The 14,809-nt window shown below is 34.9% G+C and overlaps 1 protein-coding gene across 1 annotated transcript; it reads right to left on the bottom strand.

Moving 5' to 3' along the window:
- Positions 1 to 4,508: 4,508 nt before the first annotated feature.
- LOC147066445 (uncharacterized) lies at positions 4,509 to 7,792 on the bottom strand. The gene is made up of 3 exons (XM_085955367.1): positions 7,677 to 7,792; positions 7,218 to 7,435; positions 4,509 to 6,163 (listed from the first exon to the last, which is right to left on the bottom strand). Exons 2-3 carry the CDS (start codon positions 7,431 to 7,433, stop codon positions 5,921 to 5,923), a joined length of 459 nt encoding a protein of 152 aa, XP_085811493.1. The 5' UTR covers positions 7,434 to 7,435; positions 7,677 to 7,792; the 3' UTR covers positions 4,509 to 5,920.
- Positions 7,793 to 14,809: the final 7,017 nt, after the last annotated feature.

The following is a 14,809-nucleotide window of genomic DNA, read 5'->3' on the forward strand; positions in this document are numbered from 1 at the left end:
TATGAAATACACATAAAATTAATTGATAATTATGTAAATATCTTCAGAAAACTGTCGAGCGCTCCGGTTCGTAACCTTTTCCATTTTGAGCGCTGATTAAATTGTTCCACCAACTCTCTCAGTTCTAGCATTGTTGTGTTGACTGTTAACACTACATATTTTAGTGTGCTCAGTATTGCCATAGTATTAAACAACACATGATTTATCATAATTATAAGATAGGGTTCTACCCAAAGAAATTGGACAGAGTTTCTCTCTTTGCTTTTAGTTAAATTTGCATAGGTTTAATTTGTACACAATTTCTGACAGTTAGTAAGGTAATTGGGGCCATTCATTGGTCGGTATGTAGCCAATGAGGAATCAGCTGATTAGATGGAGAGGTTTTCAGTCAATCAGATTTTATATCACAATGATACAGTCGAGGTCACACTGAAAGTTGACTAGATCTGTTAAAGAATGATTCTGCCTTGGCTGCGATTTTATAGAAGCGCATGGAATAGACTGGAACGCACCGGAGCGCAGCTCTGGTTCGTGAATTCCTCAAGACTATCGCTCCGTCTCGTGGAAAAATTAAAAATGGTGCTCCGTTTCAGAAATTACCATGTCAATCATTACATTAATTTACATGTTTTAATAAAGTTTCAAAATAAACTTCACATGTCAAGCACTAGAGCTATTTCTACAAACAATACTGAGATTTTGTGTTTGGTTATAAAGTTTTTATGCGATCTTAATATGACATAAACTATTCTTTATAATGAAAGTTTTGTACCGTTCCATAGGATTCCAGGATTCGCCTTCTGACATCATCGATGTCTGTGGATATTTAAAATTTAACTAATAAATAAAGGATCAGAAATAATACATTATTTATAAGTACAAATCAATAAATCAATGACATCCTGTGGGGATAGAAAAACCATTCATTGCTTGTATGCGGCAGATAATATAATAAAAAAAAAATAATAACATGATTTTTGACAGCATATTTTGTAAAAATAAGTTTCACTTGCTGCGCTGAAAAATGTTCTCTGCCTAAATCTTTAGTAGTAGTGCATTTCAGATGTTGAAAGACTGTTATTGCATTTGCATCGTTAAGGTAATTTTGTGGGTATATTATAAGGTATAGAACAAATCGTCTCTATTCTGGCAGAACACACTAACTGGAGAATACTAGTTTTGAGTAATTTGACTTTGAAGTTGTTAAAATGTTTGAAATGGTCTATCATGTGAGTTTATTAAGTAATCGTAAAAAGGATGACTTTAAAATAAAGACTGTTGATTTATTAAGAATGTTTCCAGACGGTAAAGTTTGAAATAAGGAACATTTTGGTATAACTAACTCAATATGTCATTTTTTCGAATTAGTGTCTTCTGCCAGAACAGTGACGAAATAACCCCCACACTAATATTTTCAGATAATTATATTGCGCTCTGGTTCATGAATTTTTCTATTTGGCGCTGTATCGGGGGACAGGCGAGTACAAATCTGAGGACTAGTGCTAGAAGTGCCTGTGTCAGCCGATGTAAAATTAATGAAATAAGGGTACATTTATAGTGTATGTAAAAATAATGTGTCGGCATAATTTAGACAATAGCGATTCAAAATTTGAGATTTCCTCATTTTCCAGTATTTTTCAAAATAAACCTGTCTGATTATCTGTCTGAGGTTATTAATTAATATTTTTTATAACTATGAAATAAACAATTCCCTGTACATACTGAATAAATTGATATACTTGATATTGGCACTTCTAGCATTAGGCCGCAGAAATATACCTGAAAGTGTGAGGCAGTTCGTAATTTCGCAGATTGTCGCAGTCATAAGGCTATGATAGTCAATACTAGACCAGCGCATCTATTCTATACACAAGACTGCTGTCAAGGGTGATTTTTTCATATTTTTGTATTGAGGTATTATAATTTTTACAATAAGTGCTATATTTTAACAGCACCACTTTTGGGTGTGCTAAATTTTAGAGCGAGATACAGTTTTGACGGCTAACTTATTGAAACAATTATAATGGTACCTCAATACAAACATATGATAAACTACACTTGATAGCAATCTTGTGTATAGAATAGATGCGCAGATAGAAGACGTAATTAATGCATTTTTGTCACATTTCTTAAAAACCTTATTACATGACAAAAATAGTTAAGTATATATATAGATTGTTTTTTTATGAGCTTATTAGAATCAATATTGCCATATCTAATCGTAATAGTAAGTCAACTTGTTTATTTATATGTGTAGATTAAAATTTTAACTGTAGAACACAAATAGATATGAAATATGTACTAGTCGATCTGTTATGTTATCCAACTATTATATTATCAAAGCAATACATTTCATAATCGTTAGATTCATGGTCAGTACAGATTGCAAATTATTTAATGCATATGCATTGATCACCTAACTCTTAACAACAACGGTTAAGTAATAAAATAATGTTGCTGGCAACTGAATGTATTTTTGCTGCCAGAAAACTTTCGAGTACTGATTGAATGTGCTCCCTTGAAAATCATCTAGAGCTATTTCATTGTCAAGGTGTGATTGTACATTTGTGAATTTTGAAAAATTGAACTAATAGGCATTTGGAAATTGAACCAGTGATTGTAAAATCACATAATTTATTGAAAACTTCACAACTAAGTTGTAAGATTTTCCTCAGGTGCATGCTATGTTTAAATCATGTTGGCACATATTTATTGCGCTTTCTAAAGAAAAACATTGTTTATTATGCTTTGCGATAGAAAGGATTAGTAATATATAGCAGGGATTCATATCTTTAATATCAGGTTAGTAGTGATCGAATTCATCGAGGGATGTCAATAATTAACATTCAAAAAATTGTGCTTGTACGTCACAATAACAGCTGAAACATTCAAGTAAAAGTTCTTACGCTTTTATAAATTCTTTTTTTTTTAATAACAGGCCACGATGGTCTAATAGTATAGGTAGTAATATAAGTGAAACATTTACAGATGGCTTTGGGAAAATCACAAAGATGCATTGTAACCTCACAGGGAATTACACTCAGTCCCCACAATATAAGACTACGAAGGGCGGACGAAAAAACGATAGATATAAAAAAAAATGTCAGAATAGCAAATTAGGCATAATTATGAAAATTTAATTTGAAAAGAATTGTGCAAGCCACTTTCTTCTCGTTCAATGTGTTCCTGTATAAAATAATTAGGGAACTCCTTATCATTAGACTTTGGGTTTAGTGTTTTATGTATGGAATAAAAGACATGAGGTACATATAAAAATATTTTATTAAAAACATTTTGGTAACATTTAATAAGAACACTTAGGTAAAAATAAATCGACAATAAAATAATTTATAAAGAACAGCCTGAACTGGAAGTTCACGGTAATAGCCGGGAACAGCAAAAAATAAAATAAATAACATTCTAGGCAAAGAAGTGTCTAATTGACAACCAGAGTTAAGGCATCGCAAGAACCATATAATTAAGTACTGTTAAATATGTTAAATATCTATATCTAATATTTATTACAACAAATATGTGCCTATCGCCTATAGCCTATCCATTTATATTTATTGACCAGTTTGCTTAACAAGTGTTTACCTCATGAATAGAACCCTGTCATCGATGAGTGTCCGAGAGACAACTGGAAGATATGACATGACATGACATGTTACGGCAACTGTTCTAATAAACTATAACGGCCATTTTAATTATTATTATTATATTTTGATTATTTTTCCTAACAGATATATATTATTCAATATATATATATACACATCTGTTGAGAGTTTTCTTTTTTTACCTTAAACGAGTATTATTGCAACACAATGTAAGGAGTTCAACCACGAGACACAAATGTTTCGCATTTTGTTTAGTTTACATAATAATTAATCTACAGTCTAAAAACACTCCAATTATAAACTTAACTAGATATTTTTCATATTATTATCTAATTCTAATAACTTCTTGGGCTAATTTTGATACTAGAGTGATATAACATTTTATATTGTACTCTTAAAATTATGTTGAATTAAAACTGAATGAGGAATACACAAGTTACAATATTGCAAGCGCGTGAGATTGTGCATGTCGCAGTCGCGTCACACTGACGCAAATCAATGTATAACATTAAAATAAAGAAAATTGTACTTTAATTTCACAAGAGTGCATTTATAACACAAAATTAACAAACGAAACATAAAAATAATTAGAACAGTCAACAAAAATTTAAACTACGAGCATTGGCACTTGAAATATTTTATTAAAATTACACTTTTTGATTAGTATTGTGTAAAATCAACTTATAAACTAAATTCAGATCAGTCATTTTTATGGTATCACATCAAAAAAAGACTTAAGAAGGAAACACAAATTATACGCCGACACTGCGGATCTTTACTGTGGATAAAAAATAAGATGAAGACATCTAACAAATATATTATATATCAATCAATATATATGTTCATATATATTATAAAAAAAAGCTCTCCCGCGGGATGAAAATAATCTTTCAAAAGTGGGGTGTCGATGTGTTGAAAGTATTTTTACCACATAAAAATTCACAACAGATAATTAATTATTCGCAGTGCATTCTGTATCGTTAAAATATAATAGTGATTATCATTCAAATAGTTTTATCTTTTTAGAAAGAGGTAATAAATCTGTTAAGTTCACTAAACATATTGAGCGAAACGCCCTTACGGCGTAATTTATCACGTCATTACAAGAATAATAAGAACCCATCAGTTTGGTACGCTCTTTGGAGCATTCGGAGTAGCTCCTCGCATACCCTAAACCTACATAATGCTTATCAGATACAAGATACAAACCGTAGACACGTTCATCACATCACCCGATTCGTGTCCTACGTCCTTTTGCAAAGGAACCAGAGGTACATAGAGTACTAACACATAACACGCTAAAACCGACTCTCAATATAAAAATACTGTCATTTGACTATGGTTTTAGTTTTTAACAAAATTATACAATAAAACATTTAAATTACTCATCAATAAAAAAATATGATTCGACTAACACATGAAATGCAGAATTTGAAATGATCATAAATGTAACATCACCGACGCGCAGACCCGTCGGGGGCCCCGCGACAAATTACAGAATTCAATTTATCGGGCAGTCTTTTTCATCTTTGTTCCGTCACTGCCGCACTCCGCCGAGGAACGCGAGCATCCCTCCGATAAATCATAAACTCTAATGGCTACGACTAAACTTTACGGAATAAAGTATAATCCGGGAATCACATGTGAGGTATTAAATAATAAGAGGATGGAGCCGGACGAGTCGGGGCGGAGACCGTCTCCGGACGGGCGCGGGAGTCGCCCGGAACGCGCCGCGCCACTGGTATATTTGAATTAAATTACGTTACAATCTAAGGTTACAAAATTCCAAAGCGGGTTACATAAAAGCATTTTGATTTGGTGTAGTTCCACATTATTGACGGCCTTCACTTCGAAGGCCCGATTCATAAGCTCATTATATATATTATTTAAATAGAAATATCGTTTGTAAAAATACCTATTCTGACCGATCACCGGTCGAGCTGGGAGATCGGAGGCGACGTTTGGTTGCGAACGTTTCTGTCATGAAAATAAAATTGAGGACTGAACCGTCTCCGACCGGAGAGGGTGAGATCCGGGAACGCTCGCCCGCCGTTCGCACGAGTTATGATATGCGTGGAAGTTTTAAACTAATCACATAAACTTATTTGAAGGAGTGATAATATCACGATATTTTTATCGACATCCGTCGATCGGAGGTCGACTTCGTTCAGCTGGGACGGCAAATCCATTATTAGAAATTTGTATAAATACGTAATATCGAGTCATGTCAGTTTGGCCAGGGGTGAATTGTCAGAGGAGATATCTCAATGGAAGCTGCCGGAGATTTGTGCGGGGGTCGGCGATTAGGCCACCGTGAACTTGAAGTGGCAACGGGGGCACTGGCACGCCTCCGTGCGGTACTCCGGCTGTGGGTAGTCGCTCAGGCGGTGGTACTGCGAGCGGTTATTGAAGAACATGGTTGGATTGTTAGCTGGCAAGTGCGAGTACCTCATGTTCCAGTTGCTCTTCAAGTTGCTGCCCAGATCCAAGAGGTTGCGCCCCTGGTACATGACTCGTTTTTCGGGAGACGGCTTGGAGATCACACTCTGAAAACAAAGATCAATTAATACTCGACTTCATATTGAGTATATCGATTGATGTCAGTATCTCAAATTGGGAAACACATACACACAATACCTACATAAATTCATTTTATTGAAAAATTTATGGTTATCGATCAAAGAATAAGTAGACCAACAATTTTCTTTAAATTTATGAGGTTTTTTATTTTTAAATGGGTCAATGAAGCCAATAGATTATTTCTTTTGTACAATGGTAACAATAAAAATGTACAATCATTCATAAGTTTCATATAAAATAAAATATTAAACTAACTTGATAGGTATGAATGGGTAATGTTGAATGCGCTCTAGAAAATTTGTGCTATTTATAATATAAATTTAACTAATCAAATATACAATGCATGTTGCTTCATCAATAAACATAACATACACCTATCGTATTATAACTAGTATTTATTATGAAAATTATTTTAATTAGTTATAGTCTGTATTCTATAAACTGGCGTACACGTCACACGGAATGCACTGTGCCATCGCGTTCAACTGTTTCAATGGGAGGGAACGAGATGGATGCTCAAGCGGGGGGAAAACCAGCACGCCAGCTTATAGAAGACAGACTCTAGTTATTAAACAAAAAATTCGACCTTATCCTTCATTGTATGATAAATATTATTTAGGTCTTTTATTCAAAGGGTAATAATTACCCCGCTATATTTGATCACATTTTTCTGCTTTTCAAGCAACATGAGATTGAATAATTGTTTTATGTTGTCACAAACGAGTTTTCAAAAAATCCATTAAACGAAATTTTTCAGTTTCAGGTTTTGACAGTAGGTATTTCATATTAGATTTATTTACACAGAGCTTGCCAATATAGAGAAAAAAAAAAATGAAAATTTATTGTAATGTTTATGAAAGCAACAATAATATTTTGATAATATTTTGACAGGAAATATCAAAAACCCTCGCTTGGCGCGCATCCTAATCGTTAGGTTGGCGACGAGTACCTGCACTCTTGGGTGCCTTGCCTTATCAATAAAAATCTTATGTAAATAAAAATATTTCAAGCATATCTTACTTTATCTGTGTTTTGTGGACTGGCTGGCAAAGATATACCATTGATCGATTCCGATTTAAGAGAACCCAGCGACCCAATACCACTCGATTCGCTGGAAACCGACAGGCTTGGGCTAGATTGCGAAAAGGCCAAAATGTCTCTCAACCCGAATGCACTGTATGAAGAATACGTCTCCGGCTCCAATCCGGATAGAGGCAAAGCTACGCTGAGAGCCATTCCTGCACAAAAAACATTAAATATCGGTTAGAAATGTGATGGCATCGCATTTCAGCAATAATCGTCGCGTATGCATTTTCGTGAAAAATATTGACAGGCGTAGGATTGAGACGCAAAAAATATTTTTCACCACAGAAAACACGCCTCTCCGGTCGCAAAATCCACCGCAACGCTGTCGCAATAAAGAAACAAGTCAATTAAACGATACCACTGATTGAGATAATGTGTAATTTAATATCATACCGATTTTTTTTGGATGTTTGGGTTGAATATGCAAGCATCGACAACTCCACAAAACGGACCGTGGGATATCGCCAATCTCACGACACTACTGTGAAGTTGTTTCGCTTTATTCCGTGCAATTCGCGCCTGTTCATAGCTGGCCGCTACGAATGGATGGCCGTTGTAAACATTGCAATAAATTATTACAGAGCTGTTGATCTTTAAAAATAAATGCACACTCATCAATACAATTTCGCGTGGGTTTTCAGATAATGTTATATTTCAACAATAATTTATATTATATTTCTTTATAAAATTATGAAAATTCATTGTATAGCAGTATAGCTGATAAAAATGTTGTCAGCATGTATTTTTACTAAAAAATAATAATTATGAAAAAACTCGAGATGGTACAAAAATAATATGTAATGTGAAATAAAATTTTGGATTCATGTGGCCTCTGTTGTCAAAAATTGAAAGCATCTTGCATGAAGTATAGCCAAAATAGTACAAAATTTCTCCGAAAGAGCGCAACGGTAAAACAGGGATTTATCTTTGTTTAGCGAGTAATCCAACCTCTTTTTTAAAGCTTTTAGACGTATACGATAGCTGCCGCAATGCAATTTTAAAAACACTATTGATGGTTTTTAATCATTTCAATAATAAGAATAAAATTATTATCATTGTATAAATGATATAATAATATTTTCATCCTGTAAATTTTATTATGTAATTTATAAAATAAATAAACAATTAAAACATCGAACTATTAATAAAATTACCTACCTATGTACTAAAATATTAGTGAACGGTTCCACACCGAAGTCCCACGTTCGACGTTATAAAATCATGATTTTAATATTTTCAGGCTCAACCGGTGCATACCTAATTAAAATAGAGTACGAGGTGTATGAAACGGTCATTCAGATTGTTCTGGGGTGCGACATAATATTATCTGTTTTGGGCATATATTGAGCACTGCTCTGCAGGACCGCCGCATATTGTATGCAAAATGTACATTTAGCGAGGGCGTTCGAATTTAGAGGTCCGTGAAAATAATATATTTTTTTTCATTTAGTGTTATATACCTAGATAATAAAATATTTATAAGTTGATGACCCCCGCCCTTCAACCATTTCCAAAAATGGCTCAAAAATGCCAATGATCTGCAATCGAATGGAATGAAACCAACATAATTTTCTTTTACAATAATTATTAACAACTTCAAAATATTCATTTCATATCGTCATGGGTATGGACCAGTTATCTGCTAGATGAAGGCCTTTCCAAGTCAATTCCTCGGTTATATGCATTGTTTTGTCACGAAAAGATTGGGCGGGTTAGGATTGGGATTTTTACGAGGGTGGCTGAGTACCATTGCGAATCTGCTACTTTGGGTAAGTAGGTTATTATATTAGGTATCCTAATCATTTGAGAGCAGAATCCTTCAATACTGACATTTTTTTCAATAAGTACCTACTGTTTCTAAAATATTTTAAATATTGGTTTGCAAGATACATTGGTACCTACCTAATATGGATTACATTAGAAAAGTGTTGGTAGGTAGTTACATACTACTTATATACCTATTTATGTAGGTATCTACCTATTTAAAATAAAAAAATGTGCTTATACGATAGAACCTGAGGCTGAATTTCAAAACTGTATGAAAAAAACTTTTTTAATATCAGCGCTACACATCTCGATAGGAAATGAGCATAAGGTAGGTACTAAGTACCTACATTTAATGTTACATAGGTAGGTAGAGCTTGTACAAATAGTCCTATCATATACTATTTTAGGCGTTCGGGATTTGCGAGTGTGTTGGGCATGAAGGGTGTAAGTACGTCAGGGCTTTGGGAACCTGCAGCTACTTATGGATGGTTATGTTATAACTTATGGTTTCATAATGGTATAATTTTAGATAATTTATAAATAAACTGTGTATGTACCTATGTCATATTTTTTAATATTATCTTATATGGCTTGGATTAGGCAGGGTTTCATTGAAATTTAAATTAAATACTAACAGTGACGTCTCGAGACAAAATTTTGCCCCTAGGTAACGCCAAATGCCGCCCCATTTTTTATACAGTATTTTTATCATTTTTATCAAACATACAAAATTAAATTTAGATATAAAAAAACGAACACATATAATAAACTATTTCTTTTATAAGATTTTGAGTATGTAATATTCCATATATTGAACATACATATCTTGAAAACATATCAGATACATACCCACTAGAAAAAAATCATATTTGAAAAAAAATACGTAAAATCCCGTCGAGGTTCGTATTTTTTTACTTTTACTAGAACATTTACTCCGAACACTCGACATTTACTCGAATCACCAGAGTCGAAGGTCCTATTTGGTTGATATTTCTAACACATTTAGTTTGTACCATTTATCAGTTTCCCCAACCAGTGAACTGATTTTTTGGAAAGATATTGTCTTTATTACTAAGTTGATGTCGCTATTTATGTATATACCAAATCCTTCTCCTTCATTTGCCGCCCTTCGAGTAACTGCCGCCCCCAAGCGACGCTCAATCTGCTTACCCCCACGGGACGTCACTGAATACTACTAACAAACACTATCTACACACTGTAGTCTTAGTTCAATGAAAGCAAATACGTTTGACTGATACAGTTTAGTGCAGCCTACCTCCACCCTGCGCCTTTATTATGCACAAATTTGTATATGTCACCAGACATTATGACATGGCAAAATATCTAATTTTCCACATGTTATTGAAAGACGTGCAAAAACTAATAAAAAAATATAAGATCCCGTTTTATTAATAAGATTTCTGGTGGCCTCCATATGCAAACTTTAAAGTGTAAATACGATATTGTAGGTATGCACCTATGTATCAGGTATTGCATAATAAAATGTCAATATTGTCTACCTAAAAGTGACGTCCCTAGACAAAATGCAGCTCCATTTTTTATCAACCTTCCATGGCTCCAATATCTAAGAAAAGTGTTGGATGGATGGATATATCACCTACAAAATATCTACCACTAAATATACAAAATTCAATTAGAAATAATTTTCCCCAAAAATTGTGGATTTTTTGTCGTTGGTAATACAGTGGTTTTTTACCTGTCATTTTTTTGATATATTAATTGGCTGTCTTGAGGAATCGCGAACCCGACAAAAAATCCTGTTAACAAAATAATAAAAAAAACATTTTATGTTAATTAATAGGTACATTTTGTTTCCAACCAGTAAGCTGGATTTTTTAACGGAAAAATATTTTCGTTATTACTAAGTTTAGGTAACTATTTCTATCCTATACCAAATGGTTATCCTTGATTTGCCGTCTTTCGAGTAACTGCCGCCCCCAAGCGACGCTCAATGTGCCTACCCCCACGAAACGTCACTGCTACCTAAACAGTAGTTTTGCCTAACTCTAAACTCTAAAGTAACTTTAATTTGGCTCTAAGGTAGGTACCTATATTAATCTGGATCTCCGAAAGTACGCAATTAGCTATATGTAGGTAGGTATCTACCGTAAGTATAGGTACCTACCCATTAGTTCAGAGAGAGCCCCAAAGGGTAAGTGATGAATGTGCTACAGTGAAAGTGATGGACCGATGTGAATTTTATGGTATTCAGTCACGCGATATTTTATTGCTATGTAGCACCTAACAATATTAATAATAGCAGCGTGACCGCAACCTGCCTGATGCCGACCCTGTAAATTAATTATAAGTAATAAACTAGGTGGGTACTAGAATCTAGAGTAGATGCACAGGAGACAGGCAACAAATTTAATTATATTTAATCCCTATGTTAACTGTGGTAGGTACAGTGACGTCCAAAGCCGGCTCTAACATCTAAACACGCCTCGTCTGCCGCACAGCCATAAATCAAACCTCCCAAGAACGTCGATCCTGTGTTGCATATGAAGACCGTGCAAATCTAGCGACAGTCGCACGTAACCTACGAACATGGCCTCCATAAAGGGGGGACTGGCAGGGATCTAGCCTGGGGGCCCGGGATCAGGAAGGGTCCGGCGTGGCGAGTCGACCAGATAAGTGATATAAACACACATCACAAATTCTCTCTAATAGAAAAAAAAGTCGCTGTTGTGCTTCAATTTTGTTATTATTTAATATTATGTGGTTGTACGATTTATTTTTCAATTGTGTATCGACACTCGACAACTCCATAATTCAAATGGATGTATATACTATATGTACACTAAATAATATACACATTAATTTTACAGTGTACACCAATTAGTAGGTACACGGTACACCTACTGTAAAGCGTCACACTGCCTTCGTCTTTAGCGATAGGTAGGGAGGCCCGCCAAATACGAGTGGTGTAAACTATTTGGAAAATTTCTTTTAATTTTTCTGACTAATCGGTTGCATAATTTGCGTCAAAGAAAATTACTGCTGGTAACGTACCAAATGAAAATTAGGTACCCTAGTGAAAATTAACGGTACCTACATATGTATGTCCTAGGTAATTATGTAGGTTGTAGATGTAGGTACCTACTAGTGTGTTCATTTTCTTATGTCGGTATTGTCGCTTTAAATTCGACTAGACTATTCGACTGCCCCTCCTGTTACTTACTGTCCATGGGTGACCACTCATTTTTATATGGAGTTCTTATACTTTAAAGATAATTTTTTGAAATCGATATTACCACCGGTTTTTGTATGAAGGAATAGTCTAACTTTGACAGCTGAGTGATGAATAAGAGGGACGTAAATTTATAAATAACATTGATAGGTAATATATTCAATTTGGGATTTTTTATAATTCAATTCGAAACGAGAAAGAGCTTATAATTAATTATGTGGTTTTGCAAATCAATATGAAAGGCAATCTGGGATCTGATTTTTTTTTAAATTTTATTAAGAAGACAAACAGTAACATATTGATTACTAAAATTTAAAAAATAATAATGAAAAGTTATTGCAACCAGCAAAGTTTCCATAATATATACATTATGATATAGTTAAGCCTAACAAGATAGAGAGTAAGAATAACATAAATATAAAGAAATTACATGAGAAAAATGAGGAAGAATAATGAATAATTAAATTATTTACAAAAAAAAATAACATAAAAAAATATATATATATATATCTATTTATACATAATTTTGGAGATAGCGCGTTTAAATGAAACAGGTGAATTATTAAAAGGATCAACGGTGGAGAAATACATATTATAATTTAAACAAGAGCTCTGAATAAAAGAGTTTTGTGCATAATTAGAACCGCTACGACTGATATGGTACAAAGTTTAGTTTCGCGTAAATCTTGATGGACAATGGAAATCCACCCTTTCGAGTAGGTTTGGCGAGTCAACAAAACCATTGATAATTTAAAAAAGAAAATATTGATCAGAACATATAGAACGTCGACCTTCCAACAGTGACGTCCCGTAGGGGTAGGCAGATTGAGCGTCGCTTGGGGGCGGCAGTTAATCGAAGGGTGGCAAATCGAGGAGAATCATTTGGTATATATAGAAATAACTACCTAAACATAGTACCTAATAACGAAAATATCTTTCCATAATAAAATTGGGCTCACTGGTCGGAAACAAAATGTATTAATTAACATAAAAGGTTTAACAGTACTGTAATTTTTTGTCGGGTTCGCGATGTCTAGTTTACTTCCGTCGCCCTTCGACGTCCATGGTGACTAGAAACGACACGTGTACGGATGATAAAAAATGGGGCGTTATTTTGGCGTTTCACAGGGGCGGCATTTTGTCTAGGGACGTCACTGCCTTCCAAAGATGGTATCATAAAAGTTGCAGTGGTCGAAATAGAATTAGATAAATCATAACAGTAAGCTTTTTTGTTTTTGGGATGTTTTTGGGATATTTTGGGACCACTCGTTTGAGGAATATGGTTGTGCAAAAATATATGCTCAGGCTTTGTATCTTAAGATGGCGCTGCCTAGTCCAAATAATGGAATACGTGTATTAATTAAGGCTCTAAGTACCAAATAGTAGTATTGCCTGTGGTTACAAAATACTGAGTCATTGCAATAAAATTGCATGAAGCAGACCTTTTGAAAAATGTGGTTTCACAGTGTGAAGCAATCTCGGCAGCTTCCATAATTTTAGGAATTAAGAACTCGCGAGTGTCAGCACACCGTCGTCAGCCATTTTATATCGAATGTCGTTGACCATTGCAGTGGTAGGTACTTAGGTACACCAACACCAATATAAATAAAACACGCCAACGGACTTAGGTAGGTACCTACAACGTCGCCAGGTTTAAATATTTTGCTGTATTTTTTTGACTTGAGGCACTTAGACCATAGTTGACGTTATTGGCGTTGGTATATAGAACAATTTTCTATAAAAATGTCAGTTTTTATTTTTTTGGTACTTAGCGCCTTAAAATTAATACACGTATTCAAAGTGATCTGTGAACGCAATACATTAGGTATCATTCTGTCAATCTTAAGGCTATACCTCAGCTGAGGCATGGTCTAAAAAGATCGTGACTAGGCGATGCGCTGATTGTGAAAATTGTGGCGAGCCGAACGAAATATAATTTGTCATAAAAATCCAACATGCGTCCATTTAATGTTATGTTTATTGTTATATTACTAATAATAATAGTATATTCATCGACATGTTTTATTTTGCAAGTACCTACACGCGGAACGTTTTTAGTCATCTTTACACGATTTAAGAATATATTCCTCCGACGCCATCACAAAACAAATTGACGTGTTCAAAAGTTGACTATCGCTCTCCGAATGGCAACGCGGCCGAAATTACGTCCCATATAGTGTTGAAAATTATTTGCCGTTTCACTTATGTACGCTCTTAAGGAATCATCGAATTGCATCCAAGTGGAGGTAGTGAGGAATGTAAGATTTAGGTAACGTGTCTCGCGAACGTCTTGTCTGGTTCTTCGGGTCCTCCGAGATATAGAAGGCGAAGAAGGATTAGTCACGCCTCGGCGGGTTGCAGCCAATCGGAGGCTGCTGTTTTTTTTATTTGTCCGCGCCGCCCAAAGACAAAAGAGCACGGCGGGCCGCGGCGGAAGGGCGGGAGACAGTCACTTTGTTTCAGTCCGGCGGCGAATCGATAAGGCCGCCCCGCTCGCCGCCCCCTGCCCGCCCCCGCCCTTCCCCGCCCCGCCCGGGTCAAACCATTC

The sequence above is a fragment of the Rhyacophila brunnea genome, unplaced genomic scaffold (genome assembly GCF_057557595.1).
Source record: "Rhyacophila brunnea isolate RB1 unplaced genomic scaffold, BYU_Rbru_1.0 scaffold_5, whole genome shotgun sequence".
Taxonomy (NCBI): domain Eukaryota; kingdom Metazoa; phylum Arthropoda; class Insecta; order Trichoptera; family Rhyacophilidae; genus Rhyacophila; species Rhyacophila brunnea.

Coding starts and splice junctions, on each gene's coding strand:
- LOC147066445 (XM_085955367.1), bottom strand. CDS start 7,433: ATGGCTCTCAGCGTAGCTTTGCCTCTATCCGGATTGGAGCCGGAGACG. Junction 6,164..7,217: donor GTCCACAAAACACAGATAAA/GTAAGATATGCT, acceptor CTTTGTTTTCAG/AGTGTGATCTCCAAGCCGTC.